This window comes from Aethalodelphis obliquidens, unplaced genomic scaffold, assembly GCF_003676395.1.
Source record: "Aethalodelphis obliquidens isolate GAN/ISIS:26980383/991018 unplaced genomic scaffold, ASM367639v1 scaffold27, whole genome shotgun sequence".
In the NCBI taxonomy this organism is placed as follows: domain Eukaryota; kingdom Metazoa; phylum Chordata; class Mammalia; order Artiodactyla; family Delphinidae; genus Aethalodelphis; species Aethalodelphis obliquidens.
In genome coordinates, this window is record NW_020837971.1 from 4,671,838 (window position 1) to 4,686,009 (window position 14,172).

General features: G+C 36.4%; 1 protein-coding gene across 5 annotated transcripts in view; it reads right to left on the reverse strand.

Moving 5' to 3' along the window:
- Positions 1-14,172, reverse strand: part of PHTF2 (putative homeodomain transcription factor 2) — a 113,129-nt gene that overhangs the window by 20,854 nt on the left and 78,103 nt on the right. For 3 of the 5 annotated variants that reach the window (XM_027123804.1, XM_027123803.1, XM_027123802.1), the window contains 3 exons: positions 11,474-11,660; positions 9,476-9,631; positions 4,594-4,812 (listed from right to left, as the gene is read on the reverse strand). In XM_027123804.1, the coding sequence (XP_026979605.1) occupies positions 4,594-4,812; positions 9,476-9,631; positions 11,474-11,660 (562 nt within the window). The remainder of the gene's footprint in view (positions 1-4,593; positions 4,813-9,475; positions 9,632-11,473; positions 11,661-14,172) is intronic. The other 2 variants (XM_027123805.1, XM_027123806.1) reach the window with 1 other exon arrangement.

Below are 14,172 nucleotides of genomic sequence, written 5' to 3' on the forward strand. Positions count from 1 at the left end.
CTTCCTCCTCCTATTTCAGCAGAGGACGTGTTCCTCCTCCTGCAGGAGGCTAAGCTTCCTAATCATGCCTCCCCTCCAGAACCCTAATCATTCAACAACTTCTCCTGTACCTCTTCAATTCTTCCCTACTGTTTTTTTCTCCTATGCACATAAGTGCTCAAGTGTCTCACATCTTCACATTTAGGAGGTGGGGACCAAAACATTCCTTCAGTTTCTCCAACCTGTCAGGTCCATGCTTCTTAAACCTCATTCCTCATTTTCACCCCTCAGCCCTCTGTAGCAAAGCTTCTTTCCGCTAACAGTTTTCCTGAAGCTGAAGCCAAAATGAATGGATATATTTTTAAAAGAAACATTTCAATCAGATCGAGAATAATAATACTTGGTTTTATATTTATTTTACCCCCATTTGCTCCAGGTATTTTAATTTACAAAAATTACAGGCAAAATTGAAACTTACTCTGTACCCTTCCCTGCTCTCATTCCCTTTTTAATTCCCCAGATCTATTATCCTAAATTTGGTGTTCATTATTCCCTTGCATGTTTTTATATGCTTACTGCATATGCTTTTATTCATAAACAATATATAACCTTGCATCTTTTAAAACTTCATTATAAATGGTATATTGTACGTATAATTCTGAAACTTGCTTTTTTATTCAAAGTTATATTCACAAGATTTATTCTTTTTGATATATGTGACTAAGTTCATTCAATTTCACTGCTGTATATTGTTTTACCGTATGCCATGATTTATTAATTCTACTATTGTTGGCTATTGCATTATTTTCCATCTTTCACTATCACATAAAATGCAATGAACATTTTTTAATATGCCTCCTTGTGCCCATCTTCTAAAGTATCCTTGGAGTGAGAAGAGTCTTATAGTATGCAGACCTTCAATTTTATTATAAAGTAACGAAGTGCTCTCCGAAGTAGTTGTGCAGATTCTTATTAACATCAGCTTTGAATAAGAGCATTAAAAAATTCTTTTCTTAAAATAGTGAAAAACCAGTATTTTTTGCAAGGAATGGAAATTCCAGCTAGCTCAAATAAAGGTAGTGATTGGATGATGGTGTTTTTCATCAGAAACATTTTGTGGTGTCCAAGGGAAACTTTAACTAGGACTTAGGACAGAGGAATCAGCAGCCCTGGGGACCCTCTGTGCCTTGTAGACTTTCAGTCAATTATTCTGCCATTAATGTGCCTCAGCTAAACCCCATGTGTTTCTCTTCTATTGAACTTTAGTTACATGTTTGTGTATAGACACACGTGTGTTACAATCTCATTACACATACTCTCTCACAACCCTTTTTCTGATGATAAGAATAGAATTCATTTTGTTCCTTGGAAGGAGAAAGCAGAGATAAAGAGAGAACTGTTCAACACCAAGTCTTCAGTAGAACTGACTAAAAATAAGATGTTTGATATGAGAATATTTTTTCCTAAAAATGTGTCAAGTAGTAGCATTTCAAATTTGGGTTGGTGTGAGGTGAAACAGAAGTAGTACTTGCCTGGAGATTAGCCAGAGCAGGGGACCATGAATACACAAACCCGGAGAAAATAACAGATGTTATGCAGCAAGCTTTGGGCTTTGGGAGAGTTTAAGTCAAGTTTTCGTAAATCTGATTAGCACTAGCCTAGATGGAGGGAGCCAGGTTCCCTCTTCTGGGCTCCCCCCTTTCTGGCTCTGCTCCAGCAGTGCCGCTCCCTGTGAAGTAAGGAGTTTGCAGAGTTGGGGATATGCATATCTGGAACCCATACCCTTCTGGATCCATGGGACCTAGAGTTCCCTATCCTACTGGTCCCAAGCTGCCTTCCTAGGCCTGCACAGGCCTCTTGCCCAGGTCCCTCTGGAGAGGGACCCCACCAATGTGTATATATCTGGGCCAGAGGAGTGGCCAAGGAATTTGGTTTGGAATGATGTGGAAGGAAGTTGGGTGTTGGACCCTAGGATGTCCATATTCACACGTGAGCCCCTCCCGACGCTGGATGAAGCTTGGGATGAAAAGACAAAAGGCTTAATCCAAAAGCCTCCATTGGTACTTTTACCCTAGTACCTGATAATCTGAGAAGAAAGCTTACCTACGAAGGACAGGGTAGCCCAAGCTGACATTCCATGTAGTGTAATTTGAGGGGCATCGCAAAACCCTGCTTATAATACAAGGTATGCCTTGGGTAAATCTGTCCTGAGAATTAACCATGAACCTCCTCCCTAACTAATATAGTAATGAAGCAGCGAGAAAAATTCACCTACAATTTTAATTTTCAAAAGCTCATTATGCATTATGATCTTGTGAGAAAAATATTTCATACGCAGACACCTGTAAAGTGAAAGGCTAAAGGCCTGGTTCTCATACAAGGCAATAATTTCTCCATTTGGAATGCTAGCAATGTTCTCTCTTTGGAAAGTTTATAAAGCTTATATCCTGCCTGTTCTCCTTTAATAAAGAAATATTAAATATTTTAAAATAAACTTTCTTTAATGAGCTAGAAAAAAATTCTTTTCTTACCTAAAGTAACAAGTATTTTTTTCCTATAATTTCTTCTAAATATTTTAAAGTTTTATTTCTTTACACTTAGGAACTATCTGGAATAAATTTTTGTCTTTGGATAATTATTTGACCCACAACCATATACTGAACAGTCCATCCTTTTTCTGATTTGCAATGTCACTTATGTCATACATTAGGGATCCATACAAAAAGGTAACTATTTCTGGGTTTTCTATTCTGTCCCATTGGTCTATCTGTTTACACACTGAGTCTGCCTGGCCTGCTATAACAAAATACCACAGACTAAATGGCTTACAGACAACAGAAATCTGTTTCTTGCGGTTCTGGAGGATGGCAAGTCCAAGATCAAGGTGCTGGCATATTTGGTGTCTGGTGAGATCTCACTTCCTGGTTCACACACTACTCTCTTTTTGTTGTAACCTCACATGATGAAAGGGAAAAGGGAGCTCTCTAAGGCACCTCTTTTACAGGGGCAGTAATCCTATTCATGAGGGCTCCACTCTCATGATCTAATCACTTCCTAAAGGCCCCATCTCCAAATACTATCACATTGGGGATTAGGCTTTGACATATCAATTATGGGGGGACATAATATTCAGTCTATAGCGTACAGCTGTACCATACCATCTTAATTACTACACCTTTAAAGTAAATTTTTATACTCAGTAAGAAAAGTCCTCTGTTCTTCAAAATTATTTTTGCTATTCTTGACATTTTGCTCTTTAATGTGGACTTTATATCAGTCTAAGTTCAACTAAAACACAAACAAACATACATGCTGGTAGGATTTTGATAGAAAAAGCAGTGATAATGGGTATCTCTTTCTTGTTCCTGACGTTAATAAAAATGATCCTAGGGCTTCCCCGGTGGCGCAGTGGTTGAGAGTCTGCCTGCTGATGCAGGGGACACGGGTTCGTGCCCTGGTCCGGGAAGATCCCACATGCCGCGGAGCGGCTGGGCCCGTGAGCTATGGCTGCTGGGCCTGCGCATCCGGAGCCTGTGCTCCGTAACGGGAGAGGCCACAACAGTGAGAGGCCTGCGTACCGCAAAAAAAAAAAAAAAAAAAATCCTAAAATTTCATCATGAAGTATGACAGGTCTTTAGAAGGTTCTTTGACAGTTACCTTTTATCAGATTAAGGAAGTTTCCTTCCATCTCTAGTTGTCTAAGAGTTTACTTGTTGGTTTTATTATTAAGGTTTGACGAGAAGTTGGATAAGAGAGAGAAGAAGGTAAGGAAGTGTAACCCCCAGGTTTCTGAACTGGCAAGTGAGTGGATGGAGATGTCATTCATAAGAAAAACAGATTTATGAAGGAAGACGAAGTATTTGGTAAATGTGAAGTACTGGTGGGACATTCAAATGAAGATATCCTATAGACCTGTGCTGTCCAATATGGTATCTTCCTCACATGTGGCTAGTGATTACTTGAAATGTGGCTAGTCCAAATGAGATGTGCTGTTAAGTGTTCACAACAGATATTGAAGAAAGTATTAAAAAATGTAACATATTTCATTAATATTTCTCATACTAGTTATATGTTGAAATGATAATATTTTGAATATATTGGGTTAAACAAAACATACTTAAATTAATTCCACCTTTCTAAATGTTTTTAAATGAGACTACCAGAAAATTTTAGATTACACATGTAACTCTCATTATACTTCTGTTGGATAGCATTACTATAGGCACTTGGAGATACAAATCTGATACTCATGAGATGTGAATTTGTGAATTATAATCTTATAGGTGGAGTTAAGACCACAGGTATAGATGAAACTGACCGTGAGGTATGCTGAGTGAGAAAAGGACTAATGCATCTAAAGTACAATTTGACTTACAAAACTCTATTTACTGACAATTTCTCAGGAATATATGTTTGCAAGGTGAGTGACACAATCATTATACAAATACTGAGATTCTATGTTCCAGTGAAGCCAGACTGCAGCTCACATGAAAATAAAAATAATACAGGAACATTATTTTAATTGTACGTTTTTTCTTCACCTCTGTAAAATCTGTACTTACATTCAAAGGAGCTGGACTTATAGCCCCACATAATCCAACACTGTAAACCAACCTGATGAAAAGGGTCGTCTCTATATTCTTTTTTCACACATGGATTAATTTGAGGATTTTCCACATCTGTCTCACTGGTACAAGATGATCGGCATTCTGCACAATGTAACAAGTCTTCCCATAATACATCTTCTGTTTCAGATTCTGGCCTTGTGCTCTCAGAATCCTGTCTGGAACTTGAACAGCGAGAGCTGCAACTAGTACCCGATTTAGGGGCATCCTGAAATCAAGATATTCTTTGACATTAATACAATTTATGTACCCTTTCCAACTCAAAGGATTCTATCAGAAATATATATTGCTACTTTTTGCTAAAACAACACACACACTGTCAAATGACAGTGAAATAAATAGCAAAGCATTAAAATACATAATATTTTTTAAGGAGAAACAAAATTTCCTCATATCAAAATTTGATTTCACATCTCAGCTCAAGTGTTATTTTGCAGGCAAAAGTTGTGCCTGTTTTCTCTTAAAGTTTATACAAAGTTCAGAACTCAGAGACTAGCCTAAATCCATATGGACTGCATAGTCAGTGAATGTTAACCCACTTTAATTGATGTGTTTAATGCAGTTCTTTTCTTAGTTTTTTTTTAGCAACAATAGATTTCATGTATCTACTGTTTTTGTTTTTCAAACAGAAGTTCAATAAATTGATATAAAATTAACAAATAATCTATATCAGGAAGATAACTGCCAACTCATGTTTCTTAATCTATTGTAAAAAAGTGAAAAACTAAAAGGCACAAGTTAAATAATTTCTGATCAATTTACCTTTTTCCTAAGAGTTTTTAACGTACAAAATAAATACCTTTGACTACATTTTAATTTAATTCCAAATAACCTTTCCTAAATAAAGAATGGTAATAGCCATCCTTATGTAGTCAAGTATGCTGAAATTTTTGGATTTGTTTTTAGCTATCCTCTGTCACTAAGATTTTGTCAATTCTACTTTAAAATGTTTTATATTTACTCTCTCTATTTTCCATGTTATCACCACAGTTCAAACTTCATCATTCACACCTTGTTTGCTCTAAGACCTTCCTGACTGACCCCTATCTGAAAGGCCTTCCCCTCTTTCCAGATTAACCTTCCCACAGTGAAGCTATTTTTTCATTCCTCAGACAAAAATCTTTCTGTGGCTTCCCACTGTTCTGCATAAAGTTCACATTCCTTCACCGAGCCTTGTCTTCAAATGTGCTACTTCGGATCCTGTTCTCCACTTCTCCTCCAGTGACACTGGGCTACGTCTTAGCCTCTAAACACAGCTTGCTCTTTGCCACTCTAGCCTCTGATCATGTTCCTACCTCTTACTGTAATCCTACTCTCCTTTAAAGCCTACTTAACAAAAAGTGTCAGGAAAATACCATCTCTACCCCTTTCCAGCTGTCTTACCTTGTTTCTGAGTCTTTGTTTAGCCATCTACCAATGGGGAATAAAACTACCTACCTAAAATAGATATTAAAAATTAAATGAGCACTGTAGCTTTTAATACAAACCTAGTACAAAGGCGCTCGACAAATGTTACTTTAAAGGCACTCTCTATTTAGAACGATTACTTTGTCCCTGAAGCGAGTTATTATTATTTATATTCATCTAATGATAAATTTTGCACTGTTGTCTGGCATCTGTAATACTGTCTGTGTTAGATGTTCATGTATTTCATATTCTCAAATAAATCAAAACTCTCAAATACACTATAAGTCTATGAAAGACAGAAGCCAAACACTACTTTTTTTTGCCATCATTAGCACAGGTAACAAAATGTCTTAAATGAATGAGATATATTATTGATAATTTATTGATATTAGAATGGGATAATAAATATATATTTAGTGTACTGATAGAGTATTTGTGGGAGGAGGGTTGTTTGAGGGAGACGTAAAAATTTTCCGAAAGAGTTGAGCAGGAAATGAAAAAAGAAAGGAAAAAAATACAGAAAGAGAAAAGGGTAAAAATTAGTCAGCTTTCTTTCGTGAAAAGCACTCTAAAAATACTTCCGATTCACTAATGTCAAACAGAATATTTGAAGCATAAGCAGTTTTCATCACAACAGTTTTCATTAGATAGCAAGACACAGACTGTATTAAGTAATTGCTAATCCAAAAATTTTGATAAAACTAGCTTATTATCTATAACTAATTTCTGATGCAGACTTGTTAATCAGATACAGAAATAAGTAATAGGATTAAAGGCCTGATGACTGTTTAAGTGAAACTAATGGGTGATTTCAGGGATAAAGAATTATCTATAATTCATTATAAATGTATTTTGTCAAATACTGATTAATAAGTGGGCCATTTTACAAATGTAAAATCTAAAAATTATTGCCTATAATTGCTTACATTTCAAACAGAATTTTATCTGCAGTATTTAGGTAGTTAGTGGCCACTTTAAATTTCACTACAAATTGCTGAATTAAGCCAAAAAATAGGAAATGAGCTACTGCTCATTTAATACAATTTGTTCTGCTTATTTCAAATCTTTAGACAGATAGCTAAAACTGAGAATATAATCATATTAAGAAAGTTTATTTATTTGAACTGAAATAGATGAAGGGAATAAGCATTTATAACATAAATGCTTTGTGCATGGCAATTATGCATAATCTTATTTAAACTTAACAATCTGATGAGGCCAGTCTCCCTCCCTCCCCACTGTACAGAGGCAGAAACTGAGACTCAGGTAAGTTAAATAATTTTTCCAAAGTCACTTAAGTAGTCTGACTCCATGCCCATGGTTTCTTCACTATGCTTTCCATCAAATGCTGCCTTCATCAGATGAAAAGCTAATCCACAATAGGGAATAAAAATTAAAGATACCTGCAGAGTTAAACAAAGCAAGACAGAGCTAGGAAACAGGACAAATGCTTAAACAGAGCTACCGGTTCCCCAGGACACCTCCTATATCTCAGATAACCAAGTAATTCTACCACCATCTTCCCAACAAGAGACTGGAAGAAGCCAATCAGATATAGTAGATAGTAGAAAAAGGCAAGAAACCAGGGTGGGGGTAGGGTTTGGGCGTTGAGGGGTAAGAGGGAAGAGGGTTAGGTGAAAGTCCAACACACTGAATGGCAAGATCACTACCTCATCCCCAACCCCCTTGGTGCCAAACACCATGACAGCGTGGTATAATATCTACCACCCCCATGCCACCAGAAGATTGGATGATTCTTCCTAGAAAATGTCCCTAAAAAGTATATCTATAGATTCTGACATCTGGGAGGCTTACAACAAATGGCTGGGTCTCTGACCAGTACTCTTCAAGTAAGGTCCACCAGTCTTACCCCTGCACAAAGTGCTTCCCCAAATGATTTCTTTGTGCCTCACCCTAAAAGAAAACCGTATCACCAGTAATTTGAAGAGTACAGTAATAAATACATATAGATGCAAAACAACGCTACAAATCCTCTGTCTGAATTTTACTTATTCAAAGGAGGCTGTGTTTTGCTTTTTCAATAAAAAGTAAGAACAACTTTGAAGGTGGTTTGACTTGAGAGTAAAAAAATTTGGAACTGAAATACAGCTTTTTAAATATTTTCTAGTCTAAAGTTCCTCACTTCACAGATGAAGAATTTGAAGACCAGATTTTATTTTTAAGTAATCTTTTATATCATTTTTAAAAAGATTTAAAACAACCAATGCCTACTAGCTAATTATCAGCCTTACTTGGAATCTGGAAGATTTTAAGAAACATTTATTTTTTAAAAGTTAAGATTAGTAGAATAATGGTCTGCCCTTCAAGAATCTCAATATTTCAAAATATAGCTGCAAACCAAGAAAAGTAAAGATTAGGGGAGAGAAAAGTACCTCTAAAGCCAAGTAATTTATTCTATAGGAGAGTGGAGACCTCCTTCTATTGGAGGTCCTGAATTCTTTCCAGGACCAACAGACTTCTACCTGTGCATGGAATAAGACTTTGAATTTCACAAGCATGGTTAACTGGCTTAGGAACACTAAACGGTACATCAGATAATGTGGATGAAGAGGCAATGAGTAGACATACTGGCATTAGTGTCTTTCTAATGGCAGCCACTGAGAGAAGAAACAGCTGTAGTCACGTAGAAAGATTGACTAGAGATAAAACCACAAAGAAGAGTGTACAAAGAAAAAGTAACTCTTCTAATCTTAAAACTCTTAAGCTATTCATACTCCAGCACAGCGTAATATTAGATTTTTCGCAAGTTTGACCCTAAATCATCAAGAAAAAATATATATATTCTAATACAGTACAAAAAGAGTAGAAGGTAATGTTTATCAAAAAGTGAGGTAAAAAGTAATTCATGTGCCTTCAAGCAAGACAATGTATTGTCCTTAGAATAAAATGTGAAAATACAATTGAATGAAATTTTTTTTCTATTTAAATATTTCAAGAGATATAATAACTTCAAGAGATGTGATAAAGTTGGAAAAGGGTTTGGAGAAAAACAGACATTAACAAAGAAAAACAGAATCAAGAAGAAAAAGGAATTGAATTTTATAGCCTGGGCGACTTAACTGGTGACAGTAACACGAAGGAAGTCACTTAGAATAATAACTTTGCTACAATCTAGAAGTTATAAAGCCTTTCAAATCGTGGAAAAGACTAACATAGGAGTTCACAGATTGTCTCTCCAGGATCTTCTTTAAAAGGAAACAACAAACTCAATGTATGAGTCTTCAGAGATAATGCACAAAATGAATACAAGTGTGTGGCTATCATGTGTGAAATACATTAATCTAAAACTGCTCCTCTGTAAGTCCAGATCATATAACAGTAAGATATTGAGATTCACGGGAAATATCTGCTATTTCAATAATCATAAATTTGTTGAAAAAAGTTGTAAATTAAAAACATACAAAATAGATATATATGTACAGATGCAAGGCCAAAGTATATACCTCATTAGGGTAATGTTTCTTATAATGGTGTGACTTTCTATTCCGAAGAATGCTCTCAGAAGTCCTGTCTGCATGACGGCGCAATAGGTATCCTGTTTCTGGACCTTCTTCACTGGAGACTTCATCAGAGACATTTGTTACTGTCCTTTGGGTATCCTAGGTTAGGAGTATAAAAAGAGTTGTTGGTAATTTCTGACTAACCTTGCAGCTTTAAAACTGCAAAATTTTAAATTATACATACATATACACATATACCTTCAAATACCTCTAAAGATCTCAGAGTAATTGATTAGTACTACCTGATTTTCTAAAAAATGTCTTAAATCAGTGACTAAAGTAACTCAATAGTCATTTGTCAAATATTGTTCTATGACATTTCTGTTCACAAAAGGATCTGAAATGTCTTACAAAATTGAGAAAGTAAAATAGTATAAAAGCAGAACAGAGACCCTTTAAAGGAAGCTTGAGAGACCTAAAATGAATTACATTATTCTCACAAACCAAAAATACTATCAATCTTAAGACCAGCACTGATTTAATAATGGGCTATGAGGCAATGAGGAGGTGACTGGTAGCTGAATGAAATACATATGAGGCAGACAACACCATGTAAATATTGATTTTTTAGAGATAATCAGATTCCAGAAGTTCTGAAACTGAGAGACTCCAGAGCAGATATTTTACTGATACTTTCATGTTCCTCTTATATGACGTTAGTAGGTAATACATATCTGGAAATGTGTTTGAAAACTGCATGACTAAAAACTTAATTTATTTGTTGACTGATGCTAGTGATGTGAGGCTCACATTACCAGAGAGTTAAATGCCTCAAAAATCTAAAAGCAGAGTAAGGGACTCTGATTCATTGCTGCCCCATGCTATTTATTATATAGCTACAGGTACTGAAAATACATGTACTGTCAAGCAATAACACATACTTCACTCAAAATAGAGAATCCTCTTTTCTTCCTTTACTTTCCTCAACACACATGTTCATGCTTACGTTCCTAAATGTAACAAAGGTAACATCTTTTAATTTGACCATATATATATATATTTTTTACTGTAACAGCTTTTAAAGAATAAATTATTTGGGCTTCCCTGGTGGCTCAGTGGTTAAGAATCCGCCTGCCATCGCAGGGGACACGAGTCCGATCCCTGGCCCGGGAAGATCCCGCATGCAACGGAACAGCTAAGCCCATGCGCCACAACCACTGAGCCTGCGCTCTAGAGCCCGTGCTCTGCAACAAGAGAAACCACAATGAGAAGCCCGCCCCCCGCAAAGAAGAGTAGCCCCTGCTTGCCGCAACTAGAGAAAGCCCATGCGCAGCAACAAAGACCCAACACAGCCAAAAATTAAAAACAAACAAATAAATAAATTAATTAAATTAAAAAAGAATAGATTATTTAACCAAAAATCTTCAGGTAAACAAACAGAAAGAAGATATTACATTAAGCTTTGTTACAATAAACCCAGGGCTTCTTCTGGTAAAGTAAACAATTGTTATCCTTAGCAAATATTTCCTCAGTAAGACTTTTTTTCAAATTAAAAACAAAACAAATGTGCTGACACCAAAGGTAACAAAGGTAGGAAAAACAAGGTAATATTTTCTTAAAGAGAACATTAATGGAAAACCAGGGTCCTAGTTCAGTGTCTAGAATAATTTAGATGTTCCATTTGAAATAAATTCTTACATACACACAGAAATGGGGAAATAAAAAGTAACGTTTAACAAATATCAACTATAAATTATGAAGTGCTTTAACATTTCAGAAAAACTGGAGCCATCAATCAATTCAGAAGGTGCCAAGTTATACTAGAAATCAGGTTTATTCACACTACTTTATCGGATTTTCAGCTTCATCAGTGTGATTTGTAAAGGCTCACAGAACACATTCTGGAGAAAATACATATACTCAAGGGCAACTACTATGTCTAAGTCACTTCCCATTAACTAACATAAAATCACACAAATTACTTTTAAAAATCACACTTACTTTGCTGGGAATGTTCCTCAGTGTTCCTGTGTTCCAGGTTGCCTCTTCTGCTCGAAGAGTTTCACACTGAGGTTCATGGCTTTGTACTCCATCTTCGCTGCTTTTAACAGTCTTTTTCCCATCAAGGGATACATAGCCATTGTCAGTCTCAGTTGATTTATCAATTGAATTCTTTGCTTTCTTTGATCTAAAAAGGAAAATATGTGAAGCATGTTATGTGGACTAGCTTATTCTGGATAGGTTACCAGCAGAAATTATGATCTGTTAATAATTAAATCTGGTAGTTATTTCTCAGCATTTTAATCACTACCTTATTTTTACAATAAATAATTCAGAAATATAATATCTATCATAAAAAATAAACATGTAAATCAATGTCCTACTTCAGCTTATTTTATAACTTTTAAGGTCTTACAAATAGCAATTCTAAGAGACATGCCCTAACTTACCAAACAATTATTGGTCAAAATCACCTGGTCTGGACTTCCCTGGTGGCGGAGTGGGTAAGAATCCGCCTGCCAATGCAGGGGACACGGGTTCGAGCCCAGGTCCGGGAAGATCCCTATTTATTTTTAGTTGCCGTGGAGCAACTAAGCCCATGCGCCACAACTACTGAGCCTGCACTCTAGAGCCCACGAACCACAACTATTGAGCCCATGTGCCACAACTACTGAAACCCGCGCACCTAGAGCCCGTGCTCTGCAACAAGAGAAGCCACTGCAATGAGAAGCCCGTGCACCACAACAAGAGTAGCCTCCACTCACCGCAACTAGAGAAAGCCCGCGCGCAGCAACGAAGACACAACGCAGCCAAAATAAATAAATAAATAAATAAATAAACTTATTTAAAAAATGATTAAAAAAAAAAATCACCTGGTCTTTGAGCAAAATCTAGGATCAAAATTTTAGCGATTTTATTATGGTTAATAATATATTTTTAAGGTCTTATTTTTTTAAAGAACTACCTCAGTAATTATTAAGTTGCAATTAGTGGTTTAACTTAGGGTTTTTTTTTTTTTAATATTTATTTATTTATTTATTTTTGACAGTGTTGGGTCTTCGTTTCTGTGCGAGGGCTTTCTCTAGTTGTGGCAAGCGGGGGCTGCTCTTCATCGCGGTGCGCGGGCCTCTCACTATCGCGGCCTCTCTTGTTGTGGAGCACAGGCTCCAGACACGCAGGCTCAGTAGTTGTGGCTCACGGGCCCAGTTGCTCCGCGGCATGTGGGATCTTCCCAGACCAGGGCTCGAACCCGTGTCCCCTGCATCGGCAGGCAGATTCTCAATCACTGTGCCACCAGGGAAGCCCTTAACTTAGTTTTAATACTCTCCTTTACCCAAATACTTTACCATTAGTATGGATACATAAATATTCTGATAAATTCATTTTAATATACAATGGAGACACAGGACCTTTTGTAACACAAAGCACATGAAAAAAAGGAAAACTCTGTACAAGATTCTACATAATGGAAGAAGTAAAAACAAAGAACGCAAAGAAAAAGAAGTAACCTCTTTCACCCACTGAAATACTCTAGAAAAATGTTAGTAACGTAGCTTACAAGTACCTAAAAGACTACAATTGAGGTTCATCATTTATAGGTATTAAGTTTTTCTCAATACAAAAAATATAACATGGAAAATAATAAACCATTTGATTAACAGGCAAATGCTTGCAGAGTCCTCTTCAGAGACTACGGTGGGTGAAAGAATGGCTATCCAAAAGAAATATTAGTAGAAACATAATGTAAATCCCACATAAAATTAAAATGTGCTCAATGCAGATTAAGTCTGTCATAAAACATTACTAAAAAGCAATTGTATTTAATTATACTTAAATAAATTCCCTTGAATTTTCTCCAAAGTATCAGTTTTGCAAGACAGGAAAAATAAAACTAGTATATTGCCTTCAGGCAGCTCAAAAAACAAAAGGACTTTCAAATGGGGAAAAAATGTTACCTTTAACACTACAGTTACTCAGTTCTATTGGAATCTATCAGAACTGTGCAGGACCTTAGAATTCATCTATGCTAAATATTCATTTTGGAAACAAGGAATCAGAAATATAAAGAGGTCTAAGTGACTTATTTAAGGTCACATAGCCAGTTAGAGGCAAAGCTGCCATTAGAACACAGACCTTCTGACTATGAGGTTAATTATATTCTCCACACTACCTCCAAATGCCCACTCTCTGGGAAACTGCCTGTTAGGATTTCTTCTTAACACACTCATGAAAGCCTAGAAAATTTCTGTCTCGTACAAACAGGCCCCTTTCCTTCCTGACCTTCTCCTGCAAGACTACTAAAGGGGACAGACAGGCCATACCTCCCATATGCTCTACAGAGCTCTGATGCTTTCTGGTTATGAAGAACACACCTCAGCAGAGCTGCAAGACTCAAAAGTCTAATCTTCTGACCCTTTTCTTTCTATATTACCCTAAGAGGCATGGAGAGACTAAGGGAATGAGCCATAGAACAAAGATCGTTTAAGAGTGGCAGAGGGAGGGAGGAAAATGAATTACAATAGAGAGGAGAAAGGGCAAAAGAGAAAATAAAAGGTGCAGAGAAAACCTGTGACCTTCTCTGCCTAGAGAAGAAAGAGATAGAAATACCAGTTATTAACTGTTCCCTTTACCTCTCCCTTGAATATTGTGGAAAACGTAGATGTGGAAAAACACCAAGGGAAGTGAAGTTACTTGATATC